The sequence below is a fragment of the Hypomesus transpacificus genome, chromosome 10 (assembly GCF_021917145.1).
Source record: "Hypomesus transpacificus isolate Combined female chromosome 10, fHypTra1, whole genome shotgun sequence".
In the NCBI taxonomy this organism is placed as follows: domain Eukaryota; kingdom Metazoa; phylum Chordata; class Actinopteri; order Osmeriformes; family Osmeridae; genus Hypomesus; species Hypomesus transpacificus.
The window spans coordinates 8,034,260-8,062,055 of NC_061069.1; the positions used below are offsets into that span (position 1 = coordinate 8,034,260).

Sequence of the window (27,796 nt, forward strand, 5' to 3'; positions counted from 1 at the left end):
TAAACAAACAACATTTTGGATTGCTTTATTGTTGTTACACGTGACCAAGTAATGGAGCAGAAATACAGTCAACTCACTTTCTCTAGACTTGAGGTATTCATTGGGGAAAAGAACCAGATGTGTTTCTCTCATGCGGATGTAGGCTCTTCTACAACACTGCCACTTGCTGTCCACAGGTTAATACTGCAGACTTGTATTTTACTATTGATGGTCACACACACATACACACACACACGACTGCCCTACTTAACATGCCCTCATGTCATCACACAGACATTCACTCTTGCAGACATACCCATACACACGAGACGTTCGCTACGTTGATAGATATCTCGAGACTGTAGAGAGGGCACATTAATAAATGTTGATCTCTTGCTTCAGACAGCTGGCACTGACACACACACACACACACACACACACACCAAGCTATTCTACCTGAACTTAAAGCAGAGGCTCTTCTGTATCACCCTTAAGCAACAGTCATGCAAATTTTGAGCAGATGCAGCCCCCCCCCCCCCCCTCCCCACACATACACCTGACAGGACATGCAGGTATTTCACCTGATGGAGTGGAACTAATACAGTGTTTCTGGGTAAAATGTGTTTGCTTCCCAGACTCCGTCCTATCTTTCTCCTTCATCAACAGAAACATCCACCGCGTCAAGAGCTGACTGCAACTACTAGTTGAAGAATATCTCTGTCTTTTTCTCACTACCCCATTTTCTTTTGTCCCATTATTCATTTACCCTTTCCTTTTACTTATACCCATCTTTCTGTCTCTTGATCTACTGTACTCTCCCTCTCTCTTTCTCTCTCTTTCTCTCTCTCTCTCTCTCTCTCTCTCTCTCTCTCTCTCTCTCTCTCTCTCTCACAAACACACACACACACGGACACGCACATCTGTCTTCAGCCAATAAAACTGGCTGGACCTCACACACTTCCTGGTTCTCTTCCCCCTCCTCCCACTGTTGCCTGACTGTCATTGTGTTGACAAGCCATCTTAGTGATGGCTGGCCTTCCTCTCCCTCCACTTTTGATTATTTCATCACATCATAGGACCACACAGGGCAGAATGACAATATTTATTTAATGTAATTATGTCTGACTTTATAATATGCAGTATGGTAGGCCTACAACTGTTTACTTGCCAAATTGCTCTGGCCAGGATTAGTATACCTTTCTTTAGTTAGGCTATTATCCCTTCCTCTGGTTTACACCCACATTATTGGCTGTTTTTTTATTATTTTAATTAGCCTACATCTTTCTACTTCACCCTCTTGATGCTGTTGGCCAAGAGGAATGCTGAGGACCAATTTTTCACCTGAGCGGTCCTGTTTCTAAATACTGTTGAAAGTAATCTATCATAGCGTTGCCTGTTTAATTACCTGAACATTTTACTCTTCAACGGCATATGAACCAAAAGTCTAACGTAGGTTAGGCTTTACAGTTTGTGTTGAATCTCAAATGTTGACTTCTATATTCTCACAGATCACAAAGAGGCGGGGAGGGGACGCGAGCTCAGCTCATTACGACCACCGAGGACCGGAGAGCCTCCTGTACAACCCCGGTTTCACACTCATTCCCGAGGAAGATGGTCGCGGTACAAACGTCCCCCAACTCGTCCCCATCGGCTGAATGGATCTGCTGTCTGGATAAGAGGTGGGTATAGTATATTCCCGCCTTTCGGCCATGTCTTCCTCGTGCTCGTTTCATTTTCGAATTCTTGCTTGATTCATTCAGTGGCGTCAGCGTGATATAGTAACCGGCGATTGCTGCGCGCGTGTGCGATTGGAACCGCTTTGTTAATGCATATCAGATGTCAGTGACATTTTCCAGCTGTCTTGTCGCCCTTTTAGATTTGATATGGTTTGAAAACATCAGTAATGGTTATAACGGTAGACTATCTTTCAAACAATTCACGTTTCTATTTTTTTGCGTTTTCTATTTCTACCCGGTCGGAAAGGCGTTGGTGGCTCGAGGTGCAGTGGGATTCCTTTTACCGCACATTGACAGAATTAACCGCTGGCTACGAAATGAGAAGCATCTTTTACTTTTGATGTGTTATACACGCACATAGAATAACCTACCCATTGTAGTATAACCTGCACCTATTTGGATTATTCAATTACAGACAATTATTGGGAATATAAAGGCGTAAAAAAAACTGTCTGCCTTTTTTGCAGGGTCTTATTGAGAGAATGCAGCGTGCGAGCAGTCTGCTGCCCACCCATTCACGGTAGACTGACTGGACAAGTTGAATATAGGCCAGTAGCAGTGATTTGGCATATTTATGTTTATCCATTGTTGGTCTGTTGCTACAGGAGGTTTACTGGCTGTGGTACTGTGTAGACTACTGGACTTGAAACACGTTATCAATTATGATAAAATGAAGTAGAGAAGCAATATTGCGTTGAATTATATTTCTACAGAGACCAATTTAGGACTAATAAAAGGACCAATTAAAAGAGATGAAATAATCTACTGTACAAGACATCCCTGGACTATGTAAGCACACAAACACGAATACACACACATACAGTATACACATTTTAATGAGACATCCTCAGGTAACCATGGGCAACCTGAGCTCCCCCCTCTTCCCTCTGACGACAAGAGTAGAATTATAGATTATTGCGGATTGTATCTCAATAGTTAGATGGCTATTGATACAGGTGTGAAAGCACAGAGCACATTACATAGCCTTTCACGGAGGGAATCAACTATATATCTTTCATCATTCCTTCACAATCTCTTCGTCCTTTTCCTCTGTCTAATGGGGTTTGTTTCCTGAGAGCCAAACCCAGCCTGGGTTTAGCTAAGCTAAGGTCACACTGGGCATGCTCTTACTGTAGATCGTTCAATACTACTGTGCTCAACGTCTCCAATCCAATCAATACGTCAGCAACAACGCCCTAGTCATCATCTACTGACAGGTGATGTGTGTTTATGTTCATGTGTGAGTGTGTCCAGGAGATCATTATTGACAGGGAGTGAAAATGATATGAGATAAGGGCTCATCTGGGTAGAGTGTTGATATGGACAGTGCCCCAGTCACGGCTTAGTCCTGGGAATAGCACATCAAGCCTTGATCGGAATATACAGGAGCAGCTCTTGTGCATTTTTCATGAACTGCTGGTGTGGATTTGAAAGGAGTGATATTTTCAGATTCATCAATGAATACCTCATAGTGCCAGGGTGTGTCAAGATATTTAGGAATGTGAGGAACCTTCTGGAACCTGTGCTCTGCCCTGCTCTCTTAAGTGTGTGTGTGTGTATACATCCTAGGATGTACTTCATGTTGATTTAACTGTAACAGAAGGTTAAACTCAGAGATTGCTTCTGACATGGAAAGAAGGGGCAAGAGGTAGTTAAAGAATAACGGATGAGAGAGGGGGTGGAGAAGGTAACAGTAGATGGGTTTGACATAGGACCCAGGTGAAAGGCTGTGTTAGCAGCTCTCAGTCCATATCAGCCTCAGACCTCTGGCGATAACAGATTCCTCTTGGCATAAAAGGATACAGAGAGGAAGGGGGAGACAGCCCCACACATAAGAGGTTATGGTGGCTTTGCTGCCATCGTTTAACCTTAAACCATTAGCTAATAACCCGTGTGTTGTGTGTACTGTGTTTGTGTGTGCGTATCTTATGTGGGAGTCTACCTGTCTAAATGATTAACCCCACTTAGATAGCAATCCTATAGGGCAGTAGGCAGAGGGATGTGGAAGGATGACTTCAAAAAAGGAGTAGGTGGAGGAGAGGGAGATGAGTCAGCCGAGGGAGAGAGAGACAGAGAGAGATGAGCATGCCTTCAGGGCATCATTCTAGTTTGTTCTGGCCCTTTAGGCACGGCCTGTGTTCGGTTGTACTGCGAGAAGACACTCAACTGCTCTAGCCGCCCCGCGTGGTTCATAGTGTGCATGTGTGTTTGGGTGGGGTAAGAGGGCATGCGAAGGACGAGGGGATAACTGAAAGCAGGTGATAGAGAGAGGAGAGAAAGAGAAATGGTGATGTAAAGCAAAAGACAGAGGTATTTCTGAAAGGGTCGTTCATCTTTCCTCATGGAAAGCAGTGAAGGTCTTAAAGGACAGAGGGGAAAAGGATGGGTGGGTGGATGGTGTTGAAAGCAGACACACAGACAAAGCAGTGAAAGCTGGGGTAAAATAAAACATAAGTAGAGATTGAAAAAAGCCTTAGGTCTTTGCAGACATCCAGGGTGCATTAGCCATTCAGTACATACACACAGAGACACACACACACACACACACAAATAAATAAACATACACACACCATGGATTGGTTAGAGAGATAAGCACAATACCCAACACACAGACTGCTCTGTGAGTCCCTGAATGGTTTTGACTCCCTGGAGAATTATCATATCACAGGCCTGTGTGTATAAGCTATTAGATCAGATATGTGTGTGTCTATGTATGTCTGTGTGTTTGTGTCTGTGTGTTTAAGTGTCTTAGAAATAGCAGTACAAATGAGCTCTTACATCTACACTCTGCAGGGGGCCCTGAGCTGAGAAAAGTAATGCCTGAAGCTCTTTATCACAGAAACTGTGCAGGACACACACACACACACACACTGTTGACATGGTCTCTTCTCTGTACAGGCCAGCGGAGCGTTCAGGAGATGATGTGGACATCATTCTGACCAGGCTGCGAGGGGTTAAAGCTTTCCAGAGGTTCCACCCTTCCCTCCTCCTGCAGATCTGCTCTTGTGCCTTCTACGAATACCTGGAGAAGGGCATCACACGTATGTCTGTATACACACACTGACAAACACACACCGACACACACACATAGTCGCACACTTCTGCATGTACTGTCTATAAGTACATACTTCGCACACAAACGTGCACACACACACATATACCCAGTATATCCCATGTGTGTCATGCCTCCTCGCTATGGTGAGCTGTTGTGACTCCTCTGTGCAGTGTTTCGGCAAGGTGACATAGGCACCAGCTGGTATGCTGTTCTCTCTGGCTCGCTGGACGTCAAAGTGTCAGAGACTGCCAACCACCAGGTAAATCAGGTGTGATGAAGATTACACTCTCTCACTGGTGCCCTGTGCTCGTGTTAGGCTGATGAACCCAGAACAAATCGAAGCAAAATGCTTCAATCCATGATTATACTGGAACTCTACTCTACAGCCTTGTATGCTGTCAGAGTGTTCTGTTGTACAGCAGCATGTACAGCTCTTAATGCTAACATGGTTGTGCTACATTAGGTATGGTATCCGTGTTAAAATATGCACGCCAGCTAGATCCCAGCAAAGCTGCTGTGCCTCAGTAACAGCCCCTCTGAGGGTTATGCTTGTTACTGCAAATGTGAGGGGGTTCACAAGTGGATTAGAGCAAGCGTTTGTGTGTGTGTGTGTGCGCACTGTACGTGTGTGTGTAGGTGACATACAGCGGACGCACAAGGAGGAAATATTGCGTGTGTGTATGCGTGCTTGCGTTTAACAGACAGTTTAGCGGAAAAGGCATGCACGAGGTGGAGACAATGAGTGTGTGTGTGTGTGTGTGTGTGTGTGTTTGTGATGTTTGTGAGATACAAAGATACAGAATTGTGTCATAAAGAGAGGAGAGGGAGACTAGAGAGCACAGAGGAGGGTGTCTGTAGAGATGCCGGGATGACAACAGAGGCAGTTAGACAGGCTGTCAGCAGGACTGTACACTGGCCCACTTCTGGACGCTCATCACATCACATCACAGCAGCATGAAAGCTCTTTCTTTCCAGAGATCTAAGTCCTTCATTGGTTATTTTTGTCTTCAAAGCCTGTGTGTGTCCTTGTCTCTGAGTGGTCAAATAATTGCCCGCCCCAGAGCAAGTTCTTAACAAAACGCCACTCCAAAGCCCTTCATAAATGAATATATTACATTAATTAAGTAGTATTGTAATAAGCCAGCTCTCTGAGTCTCTTCATGGAAATGATGATAATATATGACATCTCATGTTCCTGCTGTTCTAAGAATTGTGGTTGTTTGTGCCAGTTTGAGCTGGCACACTCAAGCTAGCTTAGGTTGTTCCTGAGCAATGAATGGGGTTTTATACTTCTTTTTAAAATGGAGGTTTTATATTGCAAATACATCACTGATTTACAAGTGAACTGAGTTAACTAATTCCGTGTGTGGGTGTATCTGTCTGATTGTGTGTGTGATAAGGATGCGGTCACTATCTGCACCCTGGGGATTGGGACAGCGTTCGGGGAGTCCATTCTTGACAACACTCCTCGCCATGCCACCATCGTCAGCAGAGAGACCAGCGAATTACTCCGCATCGAACAGAGAGAGTTCAAGAACCTCTGGGAGGTGAGAAAGACAGAGAGTGAATCCCAGTGTTTACGTTATGTATCTTTTTCAAGACACAGTTGTTGTTACCTCTCTGGCCTTTAGAGGGCTGTCCACCCCAAGTTAAACCCCTCTGTCCACTCAGCATCAGCTACTATGCACCAGTAACAGCTTCATCCTGTTTGACTAGGCCGCCGGAAGGGCTGTGTGTATGTACGTATGTTTGTTTGTGTGTCAGTGTACTTGTGTGCGTGTGTGTGTATTCATGTAGAGCTTAAGTGCTCTGTCTGCGGTACCCTCAGGGTTCATGATACACACTAGAACCCAGTCAGTCGTGAACCTAAAGTGGTGTGCGTGCGTGTGTGAGTAGGATGGGTGTTATGAGGTGTGGAGAAAGTGGGATGAGTGGCAGAATGATGAAAAGGTTCTGTGATTATGACCCCTCAGGAAGGTTTTATTCATGTTTGCTATTGATGGTCCAACCTTTAATGGATACACAGAGCGTTGATGGTTGTGATGCCACTGAACCTTACATGTACCTGAAATGGCAAGGCTGATTAGACACTGATAGGTTTGTGTCATAAACACACCCTGCCCTTTATTGTCCCCTTTGTGAGCCCTCAGTGAATAGTGTAGGGACTAATGGGCTAGTTAAATGACCAGGCAGACTAGGCGTTAACAAGGACAGTAATGCACTGGCTGTGTGTGTCTAAGTGTGCTCTGGGTCTGGTGCTAAGAAAGGAGAGAAAGGACGCACGTCTTTGTGTGTGTGTCATCTTATCAGTTGCTAAAAAGATGGAACTAAAAGCTGGTCTCCAATTATGATTTGTAAGGAAGATAATGAAATGCAGTAGTAACACCCTGTAAAGCTGTGAGAGGGCTCGACAGTTTGTGGTGAATGCAGTCTAACACTTCCAGTCTTCTTGGGTCCTGGTTTGTTCTCGCTCTTTCATCCTTGTTTACCTACGTCTGTATACTCTGCTCTGCCCCACTCAGGAAGTTTTTTCTCTGTCTTCCTGTACCCTCCTCTCGTAATCCCCTTTCTCTCGGTCTCTTCCCTTCTTTTACTCTCTCACTCCACCCCTCCTCCTATTCCCCCCCCCCCCTCTTCCTCTTCCTCTCTCCCTCCCCCTTTCCTCTCCAACCATCCCTCTCTTTCCTCAGTAGTGCTGCTCAGTCAGAGTGAAAGGCTCTGATCACCGTGGTAACCTGTGTGTGAGAGCGCTTGTGTTCTTGGCGAGCTCGTAGGGACAAGCCGGGAAGGGGAGCGCTGCTTCAGAGGGAACTTGACATTGTGCAAGTGTTTGTGTGTGGGAGTGTGTGTGTGTGTGAGGGGGGGTTGAGGAGACCTGAGGTTAGGTTGTGAGGAGGATGCTGGCTGGTGGCTGTTGTGTTCTGAGTAGTGAAGGAGCAGAGGGCAGATGCTAGGGGCTTCCCCATCCGCAAGCCACCCTTCAGCTTTAGACAAGCAGCGCTGGCTGTGATTGGTGAGTCTCCGTTTTCCTCGGTCCATGGATTACCTGGACAATCGCCTGGATATCGCAGTGGACACTGTGATACATTTAGGTTTGTACTGCTGGGTTTGGTCCGAGGCTAATTGTTGTTTCTTTGCATGTGTAAGACAGTGGGAGGAGGAGCAGAAAGAAGGGGATGTTTGTGGAGGGTTTGGAAACAAAGCTTTTGATGGGGAACAGTCTTCCTGTGTTTGTGTCTGTGTGTATGTACATTGGAGCAAGATGAAGGGAGAGAGAGAATCACAGGGAGATCAAGTGTGTGTGTGTCTGCTGGTTGACTCCCTGTGGCATGGGGCTGCCTGGTAATGACCTAAGAGCAGACGGATGGAGCGTACAATTACATAATCCTGGATGAAAACTGCTACTGAAAGCTTCCCATTGGAAGATGCATCTGTATGTGTCGGTGTGGTTGTGTGTGCGTGTTTGTGTTTGTGTGTGTGTGTGGTCAACTTAGGGAAAAAGAGTCGCAACATACTGTGGTAAAGAAGAAAGCACAGAGACATTGCTCTTGTCCTTCTACACTCATTGACCCTTATTCAAATGCAGCATCCTGTGTGTGTGTGTGTGTCTTACGTAATGTGAGATGTTCCATATGTAAATGATCCGGGGTGTACAAAGGGCTTTGTATCGAGAGGGGCTTGTTGTGGGCTTTCGTCGGAAACACTTTGTGTGTGTGTGTGTGTGTGTGAGAGTCTGTCTGTGTGTGTGTGTCTGCGTGTAATGCATGGTCATTCAGAGAGAGGATGTAAAAGGCTACAGACCTGTTTTGAGCAGTGCACTCAGGCCCTGGCCAGACCAGCCTATTGGATGATGCTGTAGTAGTTGGTTTGAACAGCTATGCTGTAGGATTGATGGCTGCAGGATCATGTTGTGTTGTGTTGTATTCCAGAAGTATCGTCAGTGTATGGCCGGCCTGCTAGCCCCTCCTTATGGAGCGATGGAGAGTGCGTCCAACAATGATCGTGAGTAGACATTCACAGTATTACACCAACACACACACACATACACTTTTTACATTTGTCTGTTTGTTGACATAAACGGTTGTTTTTCAAATATTGCATATTATACAACAAACTCGCAGATGATGCTATTTTTCCCCTTTCATTTATTCTCTCTTCCTCCCCCTCTCCCTTTCTCTCTCCTTCTCTTCCTCCCTCCAGGGTTGACAGATAAGGACAGCATGAACTCTGACCCTCTCAGCATCATGTCCAAGACTCACAAGGTTGGTACTTTCTCCCAGAAGCCTCTGCTGGGACACATGTATATGCCGTGAGCTGAACTGGGCTGATCCTAATAGAATGAGAATGATGGTTACACTCCCTTTTAATCTCTGCTCGTCGGGCGAATGAAGCGTGTGCACAAATATTGGGTTTGTGTGTGTAGGCAGTAAGAGGCTACTATAGTGGTGATGACTCATAAAGATAGTAGCGGCAAGAACACACATGGACACACACCCACACACCTATGTATATACTCACACACACACACTGCCTCTGTAGAAATGCTAATGGTACTTAATACATGCACATACAAGAAAGGCACCATCTGCCCCAATTATCCAGGCCTCCTTTGTAGAACCGAGCATCTGCAGCTGTGTGTGTGTGTGTGTGTGTGTGTGTGTGTGTGTGTGTGTGTGTGTGTGTGTGCGGTGAGTGTGATAGAGACCTGCAGGTGTGTGAATACGTCTCTACCTCCTCCCATTCATTTCTCCACCATCACTGTTGGCAGCGGTGTGGTTTCCATGACAACTGCGAATTACAGGACCGGTAGCGATGCTAGTAACAGCAAGTGATGGTGTGTGCTGTGACAGTGCAGCCGGGCCAGGTGTGGAGACGCAAAGGACCATTCCTGAACACATGGCTCCACGACCTGTGTCCGAGGGTGCTGCAACGTCAGGGTTCTACCTTGTGTTTCTGTGCCTTCTTCAGGTTCCGTCAGAGAAGCTGCAGAGAGGGGGCAAGGTTCTCCGTAACGCCATCCTCTCCAGAGCACCTCACATGATACGAGACAGGAAATACCACCTAAAGACATACAGGTTAGTGTGTGTGTGTGTGTGTGTGTGAGGATGTGTGCGCTTGTGCATGGACGTGTGTACAGCAAGTGGTTATATGCTTACAGTCCTATACTGTGGAACGTGTATGTGTGTTCCAGGCAGTGCTGTGTGGGTACAGAGCTGGTGGACTGGCTGGTACAGCAGAGTGCGTGTGTACACACCCGCTCCCATGCAGTGGGCATGTGGCAGGCACTGCTGGAGGAGGGAGGACTCACCCATGGTAACACCCACTCTCACACTCAGAAGCACCTATGACACTGACGTGATGAGTGATGTATGAATGGGAAACTCTGACACTGTGTGTGTGTGTGTGTGTGTGTGTACGTGTCCTCCAGTGGACCAGGAGCTGGGGTTCCAGGACAAGTACCTGTTCTACCGTTTCCTTGACGACGAGGACGAGGACACGCCGTTGCCTAGCGAGGAGGAGAAGAGGGAGAGCGAGGAGGAGCTGCCTGAGACGATCCTCTTCCTGGCCCAGATCGGCCCTGACGCCTTGCTCCGCATGATCCTCAGGAAACCGTCAGTAGCATACACACTCACACACACTTCTACCAAGCCGATGTTTCCCCGATCTGCAACTCAGGGGAATGGGGGTTTGATTCCCTGCGTGTGTGTGTGTGTGTGCCTCAGGCCTGGTCAGAGGACTTCAGATGACCTGGAGATCATCTATGATGAGCTGCTCCACATCAAGGCCCTGTCCCACCTCTCCAACACAGTGAGTGCTGTGGTCTCTCTCTCTCTCTCTCTCTCTCTCTCTCTCTCTCTCTCTCTCTCTCTCTCTCTCTCTCTCTCTCTCTCTCTCTCTGGGTGTGTCTGTGTTGATGCTAATACTGTTTAGTGGATCTGCAGGTGAAGAGGGAGTTGGCCAGCGTTTTGATCTTCGAATCCCACGCCAAAGCAGGCACCGTGTGTAAGTCTGGCTGGACTGGAGACATGTTGTGTGTACGTGTGTGTGTACGTGTGTGTGTGACTCTCTCTCTTTTCTCTTTCAGTATTTAACCAAGGAGAGGAGGGCACATCATGGTACATCATCCAGAAAGGTTCAGTCAATGTAGTCATCTACGGCAAGGTACCCTACCTGTGTGTGTTTGTCTGGTATGGAAATGTCAGTCACATGTCTAAGCCTCCAGTCTGCTAGGAGTAGATAGCTGTGTTCCAGCAGGGCATCCTGCTGCAGACTGGTTCACCCCTGGAGACCCTGGTGCTCACACAGGCTTAGCTCATCACACACTGTCATCACTGGCACAAACATGCTCCAGGGACACGCACACACACACACACACAGATGATTCATCGCAATCCTTATCCACGTGAACGCTGTCTGACTCTGACTTAAGGTTATGACTGGGTGACAGGCTGTGATTCATTAAGAGAGTGCGTATGTGTGGTGTGCGTGTGCCTGTTGGCGTGTGTGTCCTAGGGAGTTGTGTGTACTCTCCACGAGGGCGATGACTTTGGGAAGCTGGCGCTGGTGACAGACTCTCCTCGTGCCGCCTCCATCGTGCTCAGAGAAGACAACTGTCACTTCCTCCGAGTGGACAAGGAGGACTTCAACAGGATACTCAGGGTAGAGCGCCACTGCACAAGTGTTTGTTTTCCCCCTACTGGCCGAGAGGCAGTACTGCAGCAGACATGTATTTTGTTGTGACGTTTGTGTAGAAAGCTAAATCTGTGTGTTTGTAAATGTGTGTGTGACAAGGATGTGGAGGCCAATACTGTGCGTCTGAAAGAACATGAGCAGCCTGTGCTGGTACTGGAGAAGAGCCCTCGAGCTTCGACCCTAGGGAACATCAAGTATGTACTCCTGTGTGTGTGTGTGTGTGTGTGTGTGTATGTGTGTGCTTGATGAGCTAAGCTCACCAAACCTAAGCACAACTGCTTATTATCCGCATCTCAGTGTAATGTGTGTATCAACCCATGTCCCACCTGTCCTCTTCAGGTACACTGTGATATCAGGAACCCCAGAGAAGATTCTAGAACATTTTCTGGAGACCATGAGGATGGACACACACCACAGTGAACCAGGTAGGGAGTCACCAGAGATGGAGCTATAAATCCTGTTATAATAGGATTCTCTTCATTTATTTTTCTTCTTTGTCTCTGATAGTCCCACTCTTCTTTCCATGTGTCTAGGTTGTAGGCTACCTTACCTCTCTTTTCTCTGACTCCCTCTTTTTCTATCTTGTTTGTATATCTCCATCTGTCTCTCTCTCGCTCTCTCTCTCTCTCTCGCTCTCTCTCTCTCTCTCTCTCTCTCTCTCTCTCTCTCTCTCTCTCTCTCTCTCTCTCTCTCTCACTCTCTCTCTCTCTCTCTCTCTCTCTCTCTCTCTCTCTCTCTCTCTCTCTCTCTCTCTCTCTCTCTCTCTCTCTCTCTCAGACCCTGCGGTGGATGACTTTGTCCTCATGCACTGTATCTTCATGCCAAGCAGCCAGCTGTGCGCACTCCTCATGGCACAATATCCTTACAGTCTCTTTCTCTCTTTCTCTCGCTCTCTTCCTTTTTTTCAATGATTTCAAGGTCTTTTTTTTTCACTGCTTACTATGTGTGCATCAGCCACAGTATTTGTCCAACACCTACCATGCTGTGGTACAGAGAGACAGTGTTCAGGTTGTATCTTTAACTCTGTGTGTACCTACCACGCTGTGGTACAGAGAGACAGTGTTCAGGTTGTATCTTTAACTCTGTGTGTACCTACCACGCTGTGGCGCCCCCTGGCTCTGAGCAGGAGCGGTTGGAGTACGCCGTCACCACCAAGAGACGCGTCCTCACCCTGGCTCTCCGCTGGGCCGCAGCACACTCATACCTCCTGCAGGAGGACCAGGCTGCTCTCACCTTCCTGGAGGTAGCGTAGAAACTCTCTCTCTCTCTCTCTCTCTCTCTCTCTCTCTCTCTCTCTCTCTCTCTCTCTCTCTCTCTCTCTCTCTCTGTCTGTCTGTCTCTGTTTCTCTCACACTCACACACACCACCATGGACACAATTACGCACAGGTATGCGTGAGTCAGTTTCGTTTCCCCTCTCTGTAGGAGTTATACGGAAGTGTGTCGAATGACTCACGGGTGCTCAGAGCTCTGAATAACTTTGTTCCCGACCTGGAGAAGGTCATTAAACTACAGTAAGTATCCTATCCCTGACCTCTAACCTTTCACTTCCGTCACCTGAGCCTGAATCTGATGACAGGAACTTGTTATTTTATCCCTGTGATGCAGCTCAGAGGAGGCCAAGACCGCACAGAAGAAGGTATGGACAGATGGTTCTCCATGTAGAGTCTGCCGTTTGATGGATGCTTGTGTGTGTGCCTGTATGTGTGTGCTTGTGCTCAAGCTGACGCCTCATGTTGTCTGCCTGTCCCAGCAGAAGATGCTTCTCAGACAGTTCAGTAATGGAGACGAGAGATTAGCCAAGAAACAACCTATCAGAAACCAAGATGACAGTAAGTGTGTGTGTGTGGTAAAAAGAAAATCCTCTTAATGCTTCAGTAGATAAATCATCTGCTGACATTTAAGTGAGTTTCCTGGATTTCAAGTGCATGTCTCCGTGTGTGTTGTGTAGTCCTGCTGAAGGTCTACTGCAGTGACCACACCTACACCACCATCCGGGTTGCCGTGGCAGCCACAGGGAGGGAGGTGACTAGCGCTGTGGCCGACAAATTGGGTACCAGCGACGAGCTGCTATTGGTGCATCTCAGCTCTGCCGGTGGTGAGCAACCAATCCCATTCACATGCTGACATTCAGTGCCGTGTATGCCAGCTTCTAACAGAGGAGTGTGTGTGTTTCTGCATGTTTGTGTGTGTTTCATCACAGAAAAGCAGATGCTAAAGCCCAATGATGTATCAGCGTTCTCTACCCTGGGCATCAACGGACGTCTGTTCGCCTGCCCCAGGGACCAGCTCAATGCTCTGGTGAGATAACAGCAGGTCTGGTTCCACTTGGCTCCATAGCTGTGGAAAGGGTTGGACGGATCGGTTCATGTATGTGTGTGTGTGTGTGTGTATGTGTGTGCTCCAGACCCCACTACCTGACCAGGAGGGTCCTTCGGCAGGCTCCATGTCCAGTTTTGAGCTGATGAGCTCCAAGGACCTGGCCTACCAGATGACTCTGTATGACTGGGAGCTCTTCAGCTGTGTACACGAGGTACTGACCACACACACAGCGCCTGAACCTTCTCCATATACAACAACAACAACAACAGATGAATCAGATGAGGATCCTCAATCATGATCTCTGTGTCTCGACCTCCCCCCCCCCCCCCCCCCCAGCACGAGCTGCTCTACCACACGTTTGGACGGCAGAGCTTCAGGAGGACCACGGCCAACCTGGACCTGTTCCTGCGCAGGTTCAACCAGGTGCAGCTGTGGGTGGTCACCGAGGTGTGTCTGTGTGGCCAGCTGAGCAAGCGGGTCCAACTGCTCAAGAAGTTCATCAAGATCGCCGCCCAGTAAGTCCTTCAGGATCCTGGACTGAACCATTCTACAATGGTGGAAACCTTTCTTGACTGGATGTTGTTGTCTAACTTGTTTATTTGTTGTTGTTTGTAGCTGTCGGGAGTTTAAGAACCTGAACTCTTTCTTTGCCATCATTATGGGCATGAGCAACCCTGCGGTTAGTCGTTTGAGTCAGACCTGGGAGGTAAGCTAGACCACATCAATACCACTACTAGACCACTACCAGGTCATATAGAATGACAAGTGTACCATGCATTACTTGAATTGAACGTCTAAAAGTATATTTCTGTTAACTCTCCTTTCTCTCTCTTATTGGTAGAAACTCCCCAGCAAGTTTAAGAAGTTCTATGCTGAGTTTGAGAGTATGATGGTAAGTCATTTATATTTCTTAGTGATGCTTGAGGATGATTGTGATTATAACTTTTTAATCACCTGTGTGTTGTGTGTGTGTGTGATTCCAGGACCCATCCAGAAACCACCGAGCCTACCGTCTGACTGTGACCAAACTGGAGCCGCCAATCATCCCCTTCATGCCCCTCCTCCTCAAAGGTGAGTCAGGACGTAGAGATGCAACACACTAGAGGGGGACCATAGGGTTCCCATGGTTACCTCTACAATCGTGTTGACATTAGGACTGAACATCCTCCATTCTGTTCTCTACAGACATGACTTTCACTCACGAGGGCAACAAGACATTCGTAGACAACATGGTGAACTTTGAGAAGATGGTGAGTCTAGTCCATTGATCTGATTTATTATCTGCTCTGCCTCATGTGATACCATTTAAGACTAAGTGCTGATGTCCTCTGTGTGTGTTTTGTCTTATCAGCGCATCATAGCTAACACGATCAGGGCAGTAAGACATTGCAAAAGCCAGCCGTTCAGTAAGTCACTTCTCATCAACTGGCAGCATCTGTTGTTTATCATCAGCCTGTCAGGTCCTCGATCGTCAGCGAGCGTTCCCTCTCACTTCCCTCCCTTTGTCTCTCTCCCACCTTCCTTCCATCCTTCCCTCTCTCTCCTCCCCCCCTCTCTCCACCAGACCCTGATGTGTGTCAGCCCAACAAGACCCACGCCGAGGTGCGTGGCTACGTCAGGAAGCTGTGTGTGATTGACAACCAGAGGACGCTGACGCAGCTCTCCTATAGGCTGGAGCCCCGCAGGACCTGAGCCCACCGCTTCTGCCTTCTCTGTGACATCACTCTCTGTGACATCACTCTCTGTGACATCACTCTCTGTGACATCACTCAGAGTCCTCCGCATCCCACTCGGGACACAGCAACTGTACCGTAGCCACTCCCATTCAACGATCATGGGCTGTCAATCAAGGACTCATACCATGCTGACTGAGTCTCTTCTCTTCATCCTTCCCCCCCACCCCCAACATGACATAACCAATGGCTTCAACCAACTATTCAATAAACTGCAGATAGAACTAATTTACAGATTGAACATAATCCAGTATCCCGCATGCATTACAACGAGTAATATACTGTGTACGATTATCTCTCCATTCAGTAATCATAGGATTATGTAGAAACAGTACTGGTTCCCACAGCACAGCTTACCTCATCGGTACACACTTTGACGGTACCTTTACAGAACCGATGTGATTAAAGTAGATCAGTCTCTGTTGCTCTGTGTTGAATATACAGATACATGTAGATAGAAGAGTAAAGAGAGTATGTAGTGATTGAAATCTACTTTTACCTGTGTGTCTGATTTTAAAATGGCAAATCGTTATGATTTTAGCCTGTTTTGAGTAATTATCAGTGTCCCTTCCTATTCATACTATACAAGCAGAAAGTACACATCTGGTGTTCTGAATATACTAGTCCTATACAGTATTTTGTAGAGGCAGACAGCTTTAACAGTGTTTCAGATGTCTTTGTTCACGTCCTAGTTCATTCTTTCATCAAAGCACAAATTCTAGTGTCAGATGAAGCTACTCCTTAGAGACTGATCCGTGATCAGCACTGTATTTCTCTACCTAATGGCAAAGGTTTGATTTTGAATACATGAGCTTGTTCTAGTCCTGCCCTATCTCTCAGTTGTGTCAGGTTGCGTTCTGTGTGAGTAGGCATGTGGCAACAGCCTGGCTAAGCTTCAGGTTTCTGATTGGACCACAGGAGCTCATGATGTCATTGTGTGGAGGCACTCTGTTCCGTGAGTGTGTATGTGTGTAGTCTGCCTGTGTGCCCTGTAAATAAAAACGGCCAATATAACAAGCACGAGTCATGTGAGATCAATTTCAACACAGTCTATGAGTCAATGTGGAGTTGAGGAATTATGTGGAAGAAGTCAAATAAGTGGAATCTTTTTAAATACATAGAGCTTCTTGTGTATCAAGCTTCTTGTTCATAACCGGTTTCTCTCGTAGTTTATCTCCTGTAAGTGAGAAGTGTTCCAGCCATTCAACCTCTAAGCCAGGTGATGTCATCCTGCCTGCCTGTGGCTAATGATGTCGCATCGTCATTCCTGTGTGGTTGGGTCACTGTGACTGTGCCGGGTGGATGTGCTGCTGGAGGGGTTTTAGACGCAGAGTGAGAGACCAGGGTCAGGAACTAGAGTAGCTGGGTGTTACGAGAATCCTGACCCAGTAGACTCGAGTGATGGTGTGTGTTATTGGTAAAGCACGGTGTTCTGTGCTTTTTATAGAAGCAGTCCTCCCAGCCCAGGCAGGAGGCGTGCCCTGGATGCCAGCGACCATATTTGAACAGAGAGTCTGGCACTGGACGACCCAATGCACTCACTAACGAGGGCAGACCATAAATCACAAACAACACACACTATTGACACTCACACACTGTCTCCCTCTCCCTAAATCTTAGTCCTATGTGTGTGTGAAGGAGGAAATCTGTGTGTGTGTGTGTGTTTGCACGTGTGCGAGGTGCAGTTACAGGGTCTGACCACAGTAAGGCAGTGTGGTGCCTTGTCTGAGTCTAGGAGGGAGCCATAACTTGCTGACTCTGACCAAGAGCAAACTTCTCTCTCCCTTTTCTCTCTCGTGTTATCCGAAGTTTGTCCTCTCTCAGCTACGATTCCCCGGTGGTTCTCGTAAATCTCTCCCTCTCCGCTCGGTTCTCTGAGTGTGTGTGTTCTGAGCGTCGGCAGCGGTGGTAGTGTGTGTTTGTCAGTATGCCATGTCGTCCCTTGGAGCGTCGTTCGTGCAGATACAGCATGAGGACCTGCGCTTCCATGAGAACTGTGGCGGAGGAAGCTTCGGCAGTGTTTACAGAGCCCACTGGATATCTCAGGACAAGGAGGTGGCTGTGAAAAAACTACTGCAGATCGAGACAGAGGTAAGAAAGAAACAGACACAGTATACACACACAAAGGTACATACACAAACCACAACCACTAACCCTAACCACACAGGCTAATACAAGTGAACTGAGGGCTTCTAGGCATTCCTAATACAGCCATATTGAGTCCATTCATGTGTTGTATCTGTGACAGTGTGTGTATTTCGTACTGACATACTGGTGTGCCAGAGCTCAGTGCCATAATGGCTTCTCCCATGCCTATGATAGTTTCAGGGGTGAATGGTTATACACAGCTACCTCCCTCTCTCTCTCCCATCCTCCCTCCCTCCCCATTCTGTTGTCTTCCAAATGGAAGTGTGGTGTTTATCTTGAACATACCTCCCCATTCCTCTTCTCTCCCTCGCCCTGCTTCCCCCTTGTATTGTTTATTAAGTAGTCGTTGATGACTGCTCCCCCGTTCCTCTTTTTGTGTGGGTTTAGTTGAGCTAGTGTGCACGAGACAGTACTTAACTGTCCTGTCTGTACAATATGTATGTGTGTGTGTGTGTTTATGTGCGCTTATACAAGTGTGTGTGTGGGAGGGTTGGGAGTGTAGGACAGCTCTGGTTCTGTGACTATGGGAGTCTTGCAGCAGAGATCCAGGGATCTCCACAGAGGGGATCCTGCCACAAATTGAAGCCCAGACTCAATGGGTGTTGGACAGGGTGACAGGCCCAGAGTTGGGGGGGTTGCTGGTGTCCGGCAGGCTTGAGGGAGCAGCCAGTGGGTTAAGTTGGAAGCTTCCGTCTGGGGGGTGATGATCACCAGAGGTCTGTTGCCATGGCCTGTTTACACTGGTAGAGAAGGTGAAAGCCACGGGCACTGCCAACAAAAGCCAGCACAAGCCAACACACCTGCCATTACTCACACACACTCAAACTACGTTTTTGAAAATGTGCCTCTTCTAATTCAAACCCCTTGAAGGAGCAGTCATGTACAAGGAGGAGACAAGGAACTCCTTGTAAACGAGGATATAAAAAAAACAGAACCCCCCCCCAAAATAGAGCAACTCTTTCAAACGAAAGAGAGCTTGTATCAGTCTATAACAGTGTACTGATAATGTATGATCATAAATTCTTCCATGACTCAGTGAAGTGGATACATGCTACATTGGCAGGCAGTAATGAGTTGTTGTTGCTTCACATGCAATATGACCTGTAGCCTTTGTCAGGTCAGATGATTGATGGCGTAGTTACCATGTTGGTGTGGTGTCTCTGGCCAGCCAGAGTCAGAGCCCAGTGTGAAGGGTTGAGACTGTACACAGATGCTGCCACAAACACTGGTTACTAGAGCAGACCTGCCAAGAGCAATCAGAGAGCATGTGCTTTGGTCAAGGCTTAACAAAGACTCCTCGGCCCTCGCACACAAACAGAATCAGTGGTGTCTATATTCCCGTGAGTTGTAAATTGTTGTGCCCGGTACTATATCTCGAGCTCATCGCTCTCTCTCAATCTCTTTTTTTTCTTTCCGTTTTCAATCGTCCTCTCTCTCTCTCTCTCTCTCTCTCTCTCTCTCTCTCTCTCTCTCTCTCTCTCTCTCTCTCTCTCTCTCTCTCTCTGTCTCTCTCTCTCTCTCTCTCTCTCTCTCTCTGTCTCTCTCTCTATCTCTATCTTCAGGCTGAGATTCTGAGTGTCCTCAGCCATAAGAACATCATTCAGTTCTATGGAGCTGTTCTGGAAGCCCCAAACTACGGCATTGTCACAGGTCAGACTGCTGTCGAAATAACAAGTTTGTTTTCCTGTCTGTGAGTGCACGTGTGTGAGTTTACTGGCAGAACATTTGAAATTCAAGCCATGCTGTTTTGATGTGTCTTTTTGTGGTCATGTGGTTCAAATAAAACTCTGACAACCTCCAATAACCTGGCTTCCTGCAACACCATCTGACCTATTCTATCCTCCACAGGGTTATTTTCCATGGTCTTAAAACAAGTCTATGTCTGAACACCAGACTTATATGTTACAGTAGACTGTTTATACCTACTAGATGTGCATGTATCAGTGTGTGCACATGTGTGTGTGCATGTGTGTGTGCACGTGTGTGTGTACGTGTGTGTGCCACCGTGTGTTTCTGAGGTGTTAATCTGGGTCTGACGTTTCTCAACACCCTGTGATAAATGAGTCCAGGGAGTAATTGACAGGTCTGGACAGTCTGCCTGCATGTGTGTGTGAATGTCTGTCTACATGTGTCTGCTCTACAGTGGCCCAAGGTCAACAGGGTATGTGTGTGTGTGTCTATGTTGGGTTCTCCAGAGTATGCCAGTGGGGGTTCCCTGTATGAGTACCTATCCAGTGAGCAGAGTGAGGAGATGGACATGGAGCAGATCATGACCTGGGCCATGCACATTGCCAAAGGTACATACTGCTGTAAAAACACATGCCAAACACATGCACACTTCTTTCTTTCCAGATCATTCCAGGATGTTTGGAGGAAAAGAGGCTGCTGTTTGATCAGGTGTTTGTTATTGCCCTCCAACAGGAATACATTACCTCCATGCAGAAGCTCCTGTCAAAGTCATTCACAGAGACCTCAAGTCACGCAACGGTAATGCACTGATGAGATACACACTCATCCACACTCACCTAATGGCTGAACTGTCAATCCTTGATGAATGTGTCAACTGACTCCATGCACCTGTATCTCTTTTACAGTGGTGGTGACAGCAGACAAAGTGCTAAAGGTATGGTACCTCAAGCACATGTATGTGTGTCTGTGTGTGTTTACTGAGGGGTGAGTTGTCGCGCTGAACGCTCTGTGTGTGTTGGATTCTAGATCTGTGACTTTGGAGCGTCTAAGTTCCTGACCCACACCACTCACATGACCGTGGTGGGCACCTTCCCCTGGATGGCCCCTGAGGTCATCCAGAGTCTCCCTGTCTCCGAGACCTGTGACACCTACTCCTATGGCGTGGTGAGGCTGTGTGTGTGTGTGTGTGTTAGAATGTACAGACGGTGCTTTACGTCAGAGGTCTGATTTTCAAGAAGCCCTATAAGAGATTATTGTGTGAGTGTGGTTAGTGGATGGCTGAGTGTATGTATGACTTTGTGTATCTCTAAACTTCTTCCTGCATTCGGAACTGTCCTGTCAGGTGCTGTGGGAGATGCTGACTCGAGAGGTCCCATTCAAAGGTTTTGAAGGACTGCAGGTAGCCTGGCTGGTGGTGGAGAAACAAGAGGTACACACATCCAACACACGCACACACACACAACAACAATGTGATGCTCTCATGGTTTCCACTGTGAGGTGGGGAGGGGTATTTTTAGGGTTGATGTCAACCCGCTGCTCTTGTAAGGCCGGGATACACTACTGTGGAGCTGTGCCAGATTCTCTGCCGGGAGATTTTTTACTGTGTGTGTGTGAGAGTTTGTGTGTGTGGGGATAAAAAGAACCAGAGCAATATTGGGGGTGGAGGGGTTGCACTATGTATTGGTATGCTTTCCAGTAATTGACTTATCCAATGGAACCCTTCCCATAACACACACACACAGCAGTCTCTCCTTCCCTCGCACAGACACACACAACAGGCTTTCTCCCTCGGGATGACATACAAACACACCACTCTCTCTTTCTTCTCTTTCTCTCAGGGCAGCAACAAACTACGCTCTCTCCTGAACTAACACACAGATCAGAGAACATGAGTCCTGGGTACTGTGGGAAGGATGTTGGCTCCAGTCCAATTGCTTTCCCTAAATAACCCACAGTCTCTTTCACTCTATCCCCCTCTCCTACTGCCCCTTCTCCCACTCTACACCTCTCCTTCTATCCCCTCTATCCTTTTATCCCCCTCTCCCTTTACCTCCTTTATCCCTCAATCCATCTCTCCTTCTATCCCCTCTACTCCTCTGTTCCCCTATCCTTTTACCTCCCTCTACCCTCTCTCGCTTTATCTTTCCCCACTCTCTCTGTCTGAGATATTTAAAGTGGTAATCCCAAGAGAAAACTCCAGATGCCATGCCCAGAGCCCCTCATTTTAAGGAGACCCTTGATATGAATATTCCGTTTCTGGGCTCCAACTTTAAATGGGAACATAGAAGTCATCTGAGCTTCTTTCCATTCTTGTACAAGGTTATGCTCAGTTGTCTTGTCTGTCGTTTGTGTGTGTGTTTGTGTTCCAGAGACTGACCATTCCCAGCAGCTGTCCAGCCAGCTTTGCAGACCTCATGAAGAAATGCTGGCAGGCTGAGCCTAAGGTAAGAGGGCACAGGTCAGGAGTCAAGGATGACACTTCTACCACACACACACACACACACCTATGGTGTCCTTACTCGTGAGTCACAATGGAAGGTTTGAAACGCCAGAGGATTTTATTAGTATATAAATGTTTGCGTTGATTATGGCATCAAATGATCCTCGAGTATACATTGTGTTATTTGAATCCGTATGTGTGTGTGTGTTTTAGGAGCGCCCGATGTTTAAGCAGGTCCTGGGGACCCTGGAGACCATGTCTAATGACAGTCGCCTGCCAGACCAGTGTAACTCCTTCCTACATAACAAGGAAAAGTGGAGGTACACACACACTCACATTCCTGTTCTAAAGGAGACGGGTATTTCTCAGAGGTTTACACTGTAGAGGCTGTAAGTGTGTGTGTGTCCAGGGGTTTCCTGGAAGGTTGTGAGTGTATGTAGCAAGCTCTGCACTCTCTCGTGTCTGTCTCATAGATTCTGGCTGTTCAGACTTTGCTTACTGTACCGATTATGGCTTTCTCTCTCTCTTTTTCTTTCCAAGTCCCTCACTAACTCTCTCACCCTACACACACATGCACACATACAAACACACACACATTTCTCAAACTCTCTCAGGAGTGAAGCTAAATGTGTGACCCGGTACTCTGCTTTGGTCTATAATAAGCCCCCTGGAAAGTCTCCATGTAAGATTCCTCCACTACCCTGCCTGTTTCCACAGAGAGACAGAAAGAGAGAGAGAGTCAGACAGAGAGAGAGAGAGAGAGAGAGAGAGAGAGAGTCAGAGAGAGTGTGGTAGGGAGAGAATGTGGGGGGACAAAGAGAGAGGGAGGATAACAATGAGGCGAGGAAGAGGTAGCACAAGAGGTTTCTGAGGGGGCCAACTAGAAGTCAAGTGTAGGAAACAAAGGGGGTGGCATGAGAGTGGGCAGAAATCTGGAGAATATATGTGAAGTATGAAAAGCTGAACAGCGGACAAGGAGAGAGGGACAAGGGGAAGGTAGAAGAAGAGGGGGAGGGATAAGAGGGAGAGAGGGTGGGGGAGGGGCGAGAGATTCTGTGCGAGTTTGACAAGAGTATGCAATAATGCAGCATAATAATAAGAAGAAGTATGCTGTAAGGCAATCAATTATGAGGGACGTTTGTAGCATGGGTGGTGTACAGACCTGGATGGGGGGGAGAAGAAGGGAGAGAGAGCGTGGGCGAAGAGGAGATAGAACTGGGGCAAGGGGGTTAAGGGGTGGAGTGAAGGGGGGGGGGGATTTGGGTTGGAGAGAGAGGGGAAAGACGGAGAGAGCGATGGTTCTGAGTCAGATGTCAGTCTATATTTAGATGCTGTGAGAGTTGATGATGTTTATGTGTGTGGGGCTCTGTCTATGGCATCTACAGATTAGTAGCCTTACAGTGACACCTAGGGGAAAACAGTGAAACATTGGAAGAGAAAGGCAGGAGCTGGGCAGCAGCTAGATCTGAATATGAAGTCAGTAAAGTGTGCGTGTCTTGACAGGTGTGTGTGTGTGTTTGTGTCTTGATAGGTGTGTGTGTATGTTTGTGTTTTGGCAGGTGTGAGATTGAGTCGACTCTGGAGAGGCTGCGTAAGCTGGAGAGAGACCTGAGCTCCAAGGAGAAGGAGCTGGAGGAGAGAGAGCAGAGACTGCGTCTGTGGGAGGAGAGACTCATGGAGCGGTCCAATGTCACTCCAGTGAGTGGAAAACCTCAGTAATGGTTTTCTGACAGGATGCAAAACTCAGAGAATGGTTCTTCAACATCTCCATCATGTTAATAGGTCCTCATGTGTTTTATATTGACGAGGTATTTGTCTCTCCCTACATTTTCTCCCCTTTGTCTCTTTCCTCATCCTCTACCTCTCTCCCCCATCTCTCCCCTCTCTCCCTCAAACCTCTCCCTTCACCCTTCGTCTCTGTCAGTTCTTCTCCCCCATACCGGTGCTGCCTCGGGGCCTGGGGTCCGAGTCGTTCTTCAGGTCCCAGTCCCAGGAGTCCAACTGTGCCACGGCAGGCCTGAGCTGCCTCATCAGGACCCTGAGCAACGGAGACAGGGAGAGGACCCTCGACGGAGGGACCGAGAGGGGCACGGGGAGCCTGGAGGGGGGCCGGCTGCAGGCCATGCTCAGGGGGTTCCAGGGCGCGCTGGGGGAGGTGGAGGGCGAGGGGGGGCTGCAGGAGAAAGTATGGGTGGAGAGGGAGCGAGAGGAGGAGGGCGGTAGCATGGAGGGGGGGAGGGTTCAGGTGGTGCTGAGGGGCTTTCCTGGAGGACTAGTCGAGAGGGAGGAGAGGGGATGGGGGGAGAGAGAGAGGGGCGGAGGGCTGGAGAGGAGTGGGAGGCTGACCACGATGCTCCGGGGCTTTCAGGGCGGGTTTGGAGGAGAGCCAGAGAAGGAAAAGGAGGGAGGATGGGGGGAAGTGGAGATAGTGGAGCAGAGGCAGGAGGAGAGAGGGGTGGAGGGAGGGAGGCTCCAGACCATGCTGAAGGGCTTTACGGGGGGGATGGGACGGCTGGAAGACATGATGTCTCTGGACATGGAGGATATGGGGGAAATGGAGGGGCTAAAAGACATGGACATCAACATGAATCTGGGGGAGCTGGTAGGAGTCAGAGGTCAGGGGGTCAGAGGTCAGCGCAGCGACCTGGGGGTGAGCCAGAAGATCAGGGGGGAGATAGGGGTCATAGGTCACTCGGGGGTGCAGGTGAGCATGCGCTCCTCATCCAATCAGAACTCGTCTACAAGCTGCAGTGTTCGACAGGGAAGTAAAATCAACATGGCCGCCACTGCTATGGACATGATAGAGCTGGGCTGGTCTGATGACAGTGACTAGGATATCTTGACACACACACACACACACTGATTGGGCAAGATTTGGGACACAAAAAGTTGGGTATTTACAAACACTTTTTTGTTCAGCCATACCTTTTATATCATTGCAAAATGTATAAAGATCCTTCTGTTTCAAGTTGTAGGCAATTATACTAATGTATTATGGGAAGTGTGGTTCTGACCGCTGGTTTTCTGGTCATTGTAGTCCCAGTGACTAGCCTTTAATAAGGTGTACCTGCTGTGCCAATGTAACTAATAGACACAGATGCCAGTGTCACATAGGTCGTATAGCACTTGAAGCAAGAGAGAGATGGTTCCTCCTGCTTTTAGATCATTTAGACTTTTGATTTGTCCCCAACACTAAGCTTTGACTTTGTCCGTTCTTACTGTGATCAAACGTGTGAAATTGTCCTTGCAGTTTTCTCTGTATATTGTTTCATTTTTCAATAAAAGGAAAGACAAAGACAGTTTTGTTTCAATGATGCACGCTGATTGATTCGACCGTCCGGCTGGGCGTACAGATGAAGAACATACGCCCCCTCACACGCTGAGCAGCAGGGCCACGCCGGCCAGCACCCACTTGGCCGGCCTCTCCCGGGTCTTGAGGCTGAAGGTCCACACGTAGGTGCCTCCGCGGAGCTTGGTCTTGTACAGCGGGCACTCGTAGATGTTTCTGGTCTCCTGGCGGTCGTTGGGCACGGCGCGCACCGAGATGACGGGCATGGAGGGGGTTAGCTCCTTCAGGCGGGCCTCGCTGATCACCCCACTCTGGGTGTCCCATCTCGCACCTGGAGGGGGGAAGGGGGGCAGCACAGACAAGAGGACAAGATGAGGCAGGGGATGTGTGAGTGACGGAAATAGAGAGAGAGAGACAGATGGTGAGAGGGAGACATATGGCAGCGTGACAGAGAGACAGAAACAGGGACACAGAGGCAGATCGTCCATAAATGGTTCTTCAACATTTCCATCATGTTAATAGGTCCTTTTGTTGTTTTACATTTACGACTTAATTGTCTCTCCCCTGTCTCTCTCTCTAGTCCATATATAACATGAGAGGTGTGCGTTCTCTCTGTACCCTCCATGTATAGTCCATACACGTAGGCTCCCTCCCTGGCTGGCTGGTTGAACTCCTCCTTGAACTTCTTGGTCACGTCCACGGTCAGATTCATCTTGTCCAGGGGCCACTCGTTCTTGCGAGCCAGAGACTGCATCACCGCTGGAGAGAGGGATAACGAGGGGTTTGTATAGCGGGTGCATGTGTGTGTGCATGTGTGTGTGTGTTTGCACGACAGTCTGGTGTCCGTTCGTCCGTGTTACCTTCTGCATGAAGAAAACATGGGTGTGTGTTTATGTTTGACTTCCAGTGACAGTGTGTGTGTGTTTACCTGTGAGAAAGGACTGGGGGTTGAAGAGGCCAGACAGCCAAACCACACTCGGCAAGGACAGGTCCTGAGTCCAGCTGTCCAGCTCTCTGCAGCGCAGCAACACATCATTATACCTAACTCACACACACACGCACACACACACACACACACACACACAAAGAGAGACCACTCACTCAAGTTAAGAGTTTCCAATCTCACAATATGCACTGTCGATTCAATGTTAGCACACCCACAAACATGCACGGACCACAGTGCCAGGCTGTAGGTGGAGGGGTAGGCCAGCCTGGTCCAGGTGTCTGGAACGTTGGCAAAGAACAGACATGTCTGGATCTGCTCCATCTCGGAGGAGATAGCCAGCTCTCCCTGAGACACACACACACACACACACACATCAGCTAACTATACTGTTCAGACATTATGACTAATACAAACATGACTAAAACCATCTCTGTGTATTTACAGTATAGTATTATAGTGATATCAAAAATACTAAATAGGTTTTGTGGTCATAGGAGACCCAGAAACCAAGTGAGGCACCTTGAGGCCCAGGTCGAGCTCCTTGAGTGAGCGTCGTATCTCGTAGATGAGCATGTTCATGCGCTCACACTCCTGGAAGCAGACCAGGATATAGGGAGACCTCTCTGCTGTCTTGGACGTGATGTCCGACATGTTGTATTCTTCTGGAAGCTTCTCCAGCACTTCGTCCAGAATGGTCTTCACCTGGGAGATCGGGACAAAACAGAGGCATAGATTCACCTGGTGTATCTGTATATATGTGTGTGTGTGTGTTGTCCACACACCTTCTCCTCTATGGTCTGAGAGACCCCCTCCCCCATGACGGCGTCAGGTGACTGCAGCTCCAGCAGGGTGTGGAACACGTTGTCTGACGTCACCGTCAGGAACTCGATCTCTGCGTTGGGGTGTAACCCATAATGCACTGGGCTCTCATGGGGCAGCATCTCGTCTATGTACCCATGGTAACCCTGATGAACGAATTAAGTACTTTACTTTTTGTGCTATGTTGCTGCATGGATTTGCACATGAATTGCTGTTGTTACCTGGTAGTCCAAGTTAGAAGGAACCACGAAGCCTGGAGCCAGAGCCAACTTCCTATCAAACTAGGGAGAACATGATTGGACATGAGAGCAATCACAGTCAATCACAGAATAAGTCTCTCTCTCCGGAATTGGTGTTAAATTGAGAATGTAGCTCCCTGTGCTTGCAGTCACCTCCATACCTCCATCCCTCTTTTCCTCTCTCTCTCTCTCTCTCTCTCTCTCTCTCTCTCTCTCTCTCTCTCTCTCTCTCTCTCTCTCTCTCTCTCTCTCTCTCTCTCTCTCTCACAGACCTGGTTGGGCTGCATGTATTCCTCCAGGTAGGTTCTACAGAGTCTCCTGTCCCAGTCATCAGTGATGTGACCTCCGTACATGATCTCCCCAAACAGGTAGCGCAAGTCCTCCCACGGCACCTTCATCATCATCATCATCATCATCATCATCATCATCATTAGCCTTTCCCCCTTTTTCTCTTTTATCTTGACACACACACACACACAGGCCTGCCTGTGAGTTGGCCTCCAGGTAATTGTAGAGCACGTTGACAGAGATGGTGAGGTCCCCAGTGTTGAACGGGTACTTCCTGTTCCAGCCTTGAGGACCAAACTTCCTCCTCTCAGCCACGCAGGCATGGAAGTAACACAGGGAGAAGAGGATGGTCTTAAACTCCTGCTCCCGACTGCACTGGTCCAGGATGTCCTACAGAGGGCGACAACACAGACACAGCATG

The 27,796-nt window shown here is 48.1% G+C and overlaps 3 protein-coding genes across 3 annotated transcripts in view; 2 read left to right on the plus strand and 1 right to left on the minus strand.

The window, feature by feature from the left end:
* Positions 1–1,590: 1,590 nt before the first annotated feature.
* LOC124472827 (rap guanine nucleotide exchange factor 4-like) lies at positions 1,591–16,531 on the plus strand. Its single transcript, XM_047027919.1, has 30 exons — positions 1,591–1,658; positions 4,614–4,756; positions 4,941–5,029; positions 6,171–6,317; positions 8,700–8,772; positions 8,971–9,032; positions 9,739–9,845; positions 9,962–10,083; positions 10,199–10,382; positions 10,494–10,578; positions 10,713–10,773; positions 10,856–10,932; positions 11,284–11,430; positions 11,563–11,657; positions 11,803–11,888; positions 12,241–12,319; positions 12,556–12,706; positions 12,888–12,976; positions 13,071–13,101; positions 13,216–13,294; positions 13,414–13,560; positions 13,666–13,763; positions 13,870–13,995; positions 14,121–14,299; positions 14,400–14,490; positions 14,626–14,676; positions 14,768–14,855; positions 14,970–15,034; positions 15,136–15,190; positions 15,349–16,531. Exons 1-30 carry the CDS (start codon positions 1,591–1,593, stop codon positions 15,474–15,476), a joined length of 3,003 nt encoding a protein of 1,000 aa, XP_046883875.1. The 3' UTR covers positions 15,477–16,531.
* Positions 16,532–17,219: 688 nt separating this feature from the next.
* LOC124472823 (mitogen-activated protein kinase kinase kinase 20-like) lies at positions 17,220–25,091 on the plus strand. The gene is made up of 11 exons (XM_047027913.1): positions 17,220–17,608; positions 19,228–19,315; positions 19,861–19,962; positions 20,087–20,152; positions 20,260–20,288; positions 20,381–20,518; positions 20,697–20,783; positions 21,724–21,798; positions 22,008–22,114; positions 23,354–23,492; positions 23,719–25,091. Exons 1-11 carry the CDS (start codon positions 17,450–17,452, stop codon positions 24,625–24,627), a joined length of 1,899 nt encoding a protein of 632 aa, XP_046883869.1. The 5' UTR covers positions 17,220–17,449; the 3' UTR covers positions 24,628–25,091.
* Positions 25,092–25,142: 51 nt separating this feature from the next.
* The window catches only part of dnah9l (dynein, axonemal, heavy polypeptide 9 like), a 30,188-nt gene continuing 27,534 nt past the window's right edge, over positions 25,143–27,796 (minus strand). The window contains exons 84-92 of the mRNA XM_047027104.1: positions 27,574–27,765; positions 27,360–27,479; positions 27,070–27,129; positions 26,812–26,994; positions 26,549–26,731; positions 26,259–26,374; positions 26,012–26,124; positions 25,702–25,842; positions 25,143–25,414 (exon numbers count right to left, since the gene is read on the minus strand). Coding sequence (XP_046883060.1) covers positions 25,167–25,414; positions 25,702–25,842; positions 26,012–26,124; positions 26,259–26,374; positions 26,549–26,731; positions 26,812–26,994; positions 27,070–27,129; positions 27,360–27,479; positions 27,574–27,765 — 1,356 coding nt within the window. The 3' untranslated portion in view covers positions 25,143–25,166. The remainder of the gene's footprint in view (positions 25,415–25,701; positions 25,843–26,011; positions 26,125–26,258; positions 26,375–26,548; positions 26,732–26,811; positions 26,995–27,069; positions 27,130–27,359; positions 27,480–27,573; positions 27,766–27,796) is intronic.

Bases quoted from the DNA above. Each gene is read 5' to 3' on its own strand.
- LOC124472823 (XM_047027913.1), top strand. From the start codon at position 17,450: ATGTCGTCCCTTGGAGCGTCGTTCGTGCAGATACAGCATGAGGACCTG. The intron at 19,316-19,860 runs GTCAGACTGCTG...TGGGTTCTCCAG, and splicing joins AAACTACGGCATTGTCACAG to AGTATGCCAGTGGGGGTTCC. The intron at 20,519-20,696 runs GTGAGGCTGTGT...CTGTCCTGTCAG, and splicing joins ACACCTACTCCTATGGCGTG to GTGCTGTGGGAGATGCTGAC.
- LOC124472827 (XM_047027919.1), top strand. From the start codon at position 1,591: ATGGTCGCGGTACAAACGTCCCCCAACTCGTCCCCATCGGCTGAATGG. The intron at 13,295-13,413 runs GTAAGTGTGTGT...TGTGTTGTGTAG, and splicing joins TATCAGAAACCAAGATGACA to TCCTGCTGAAGGTCTACTGC. The intron at 13,996-14,120 runs GTACTGACCACA...CCCCCCCCCCAG, and splicing joins TCTTCAGCTGTGTACACGAG to CACGAGCTGCTCTACCACAC.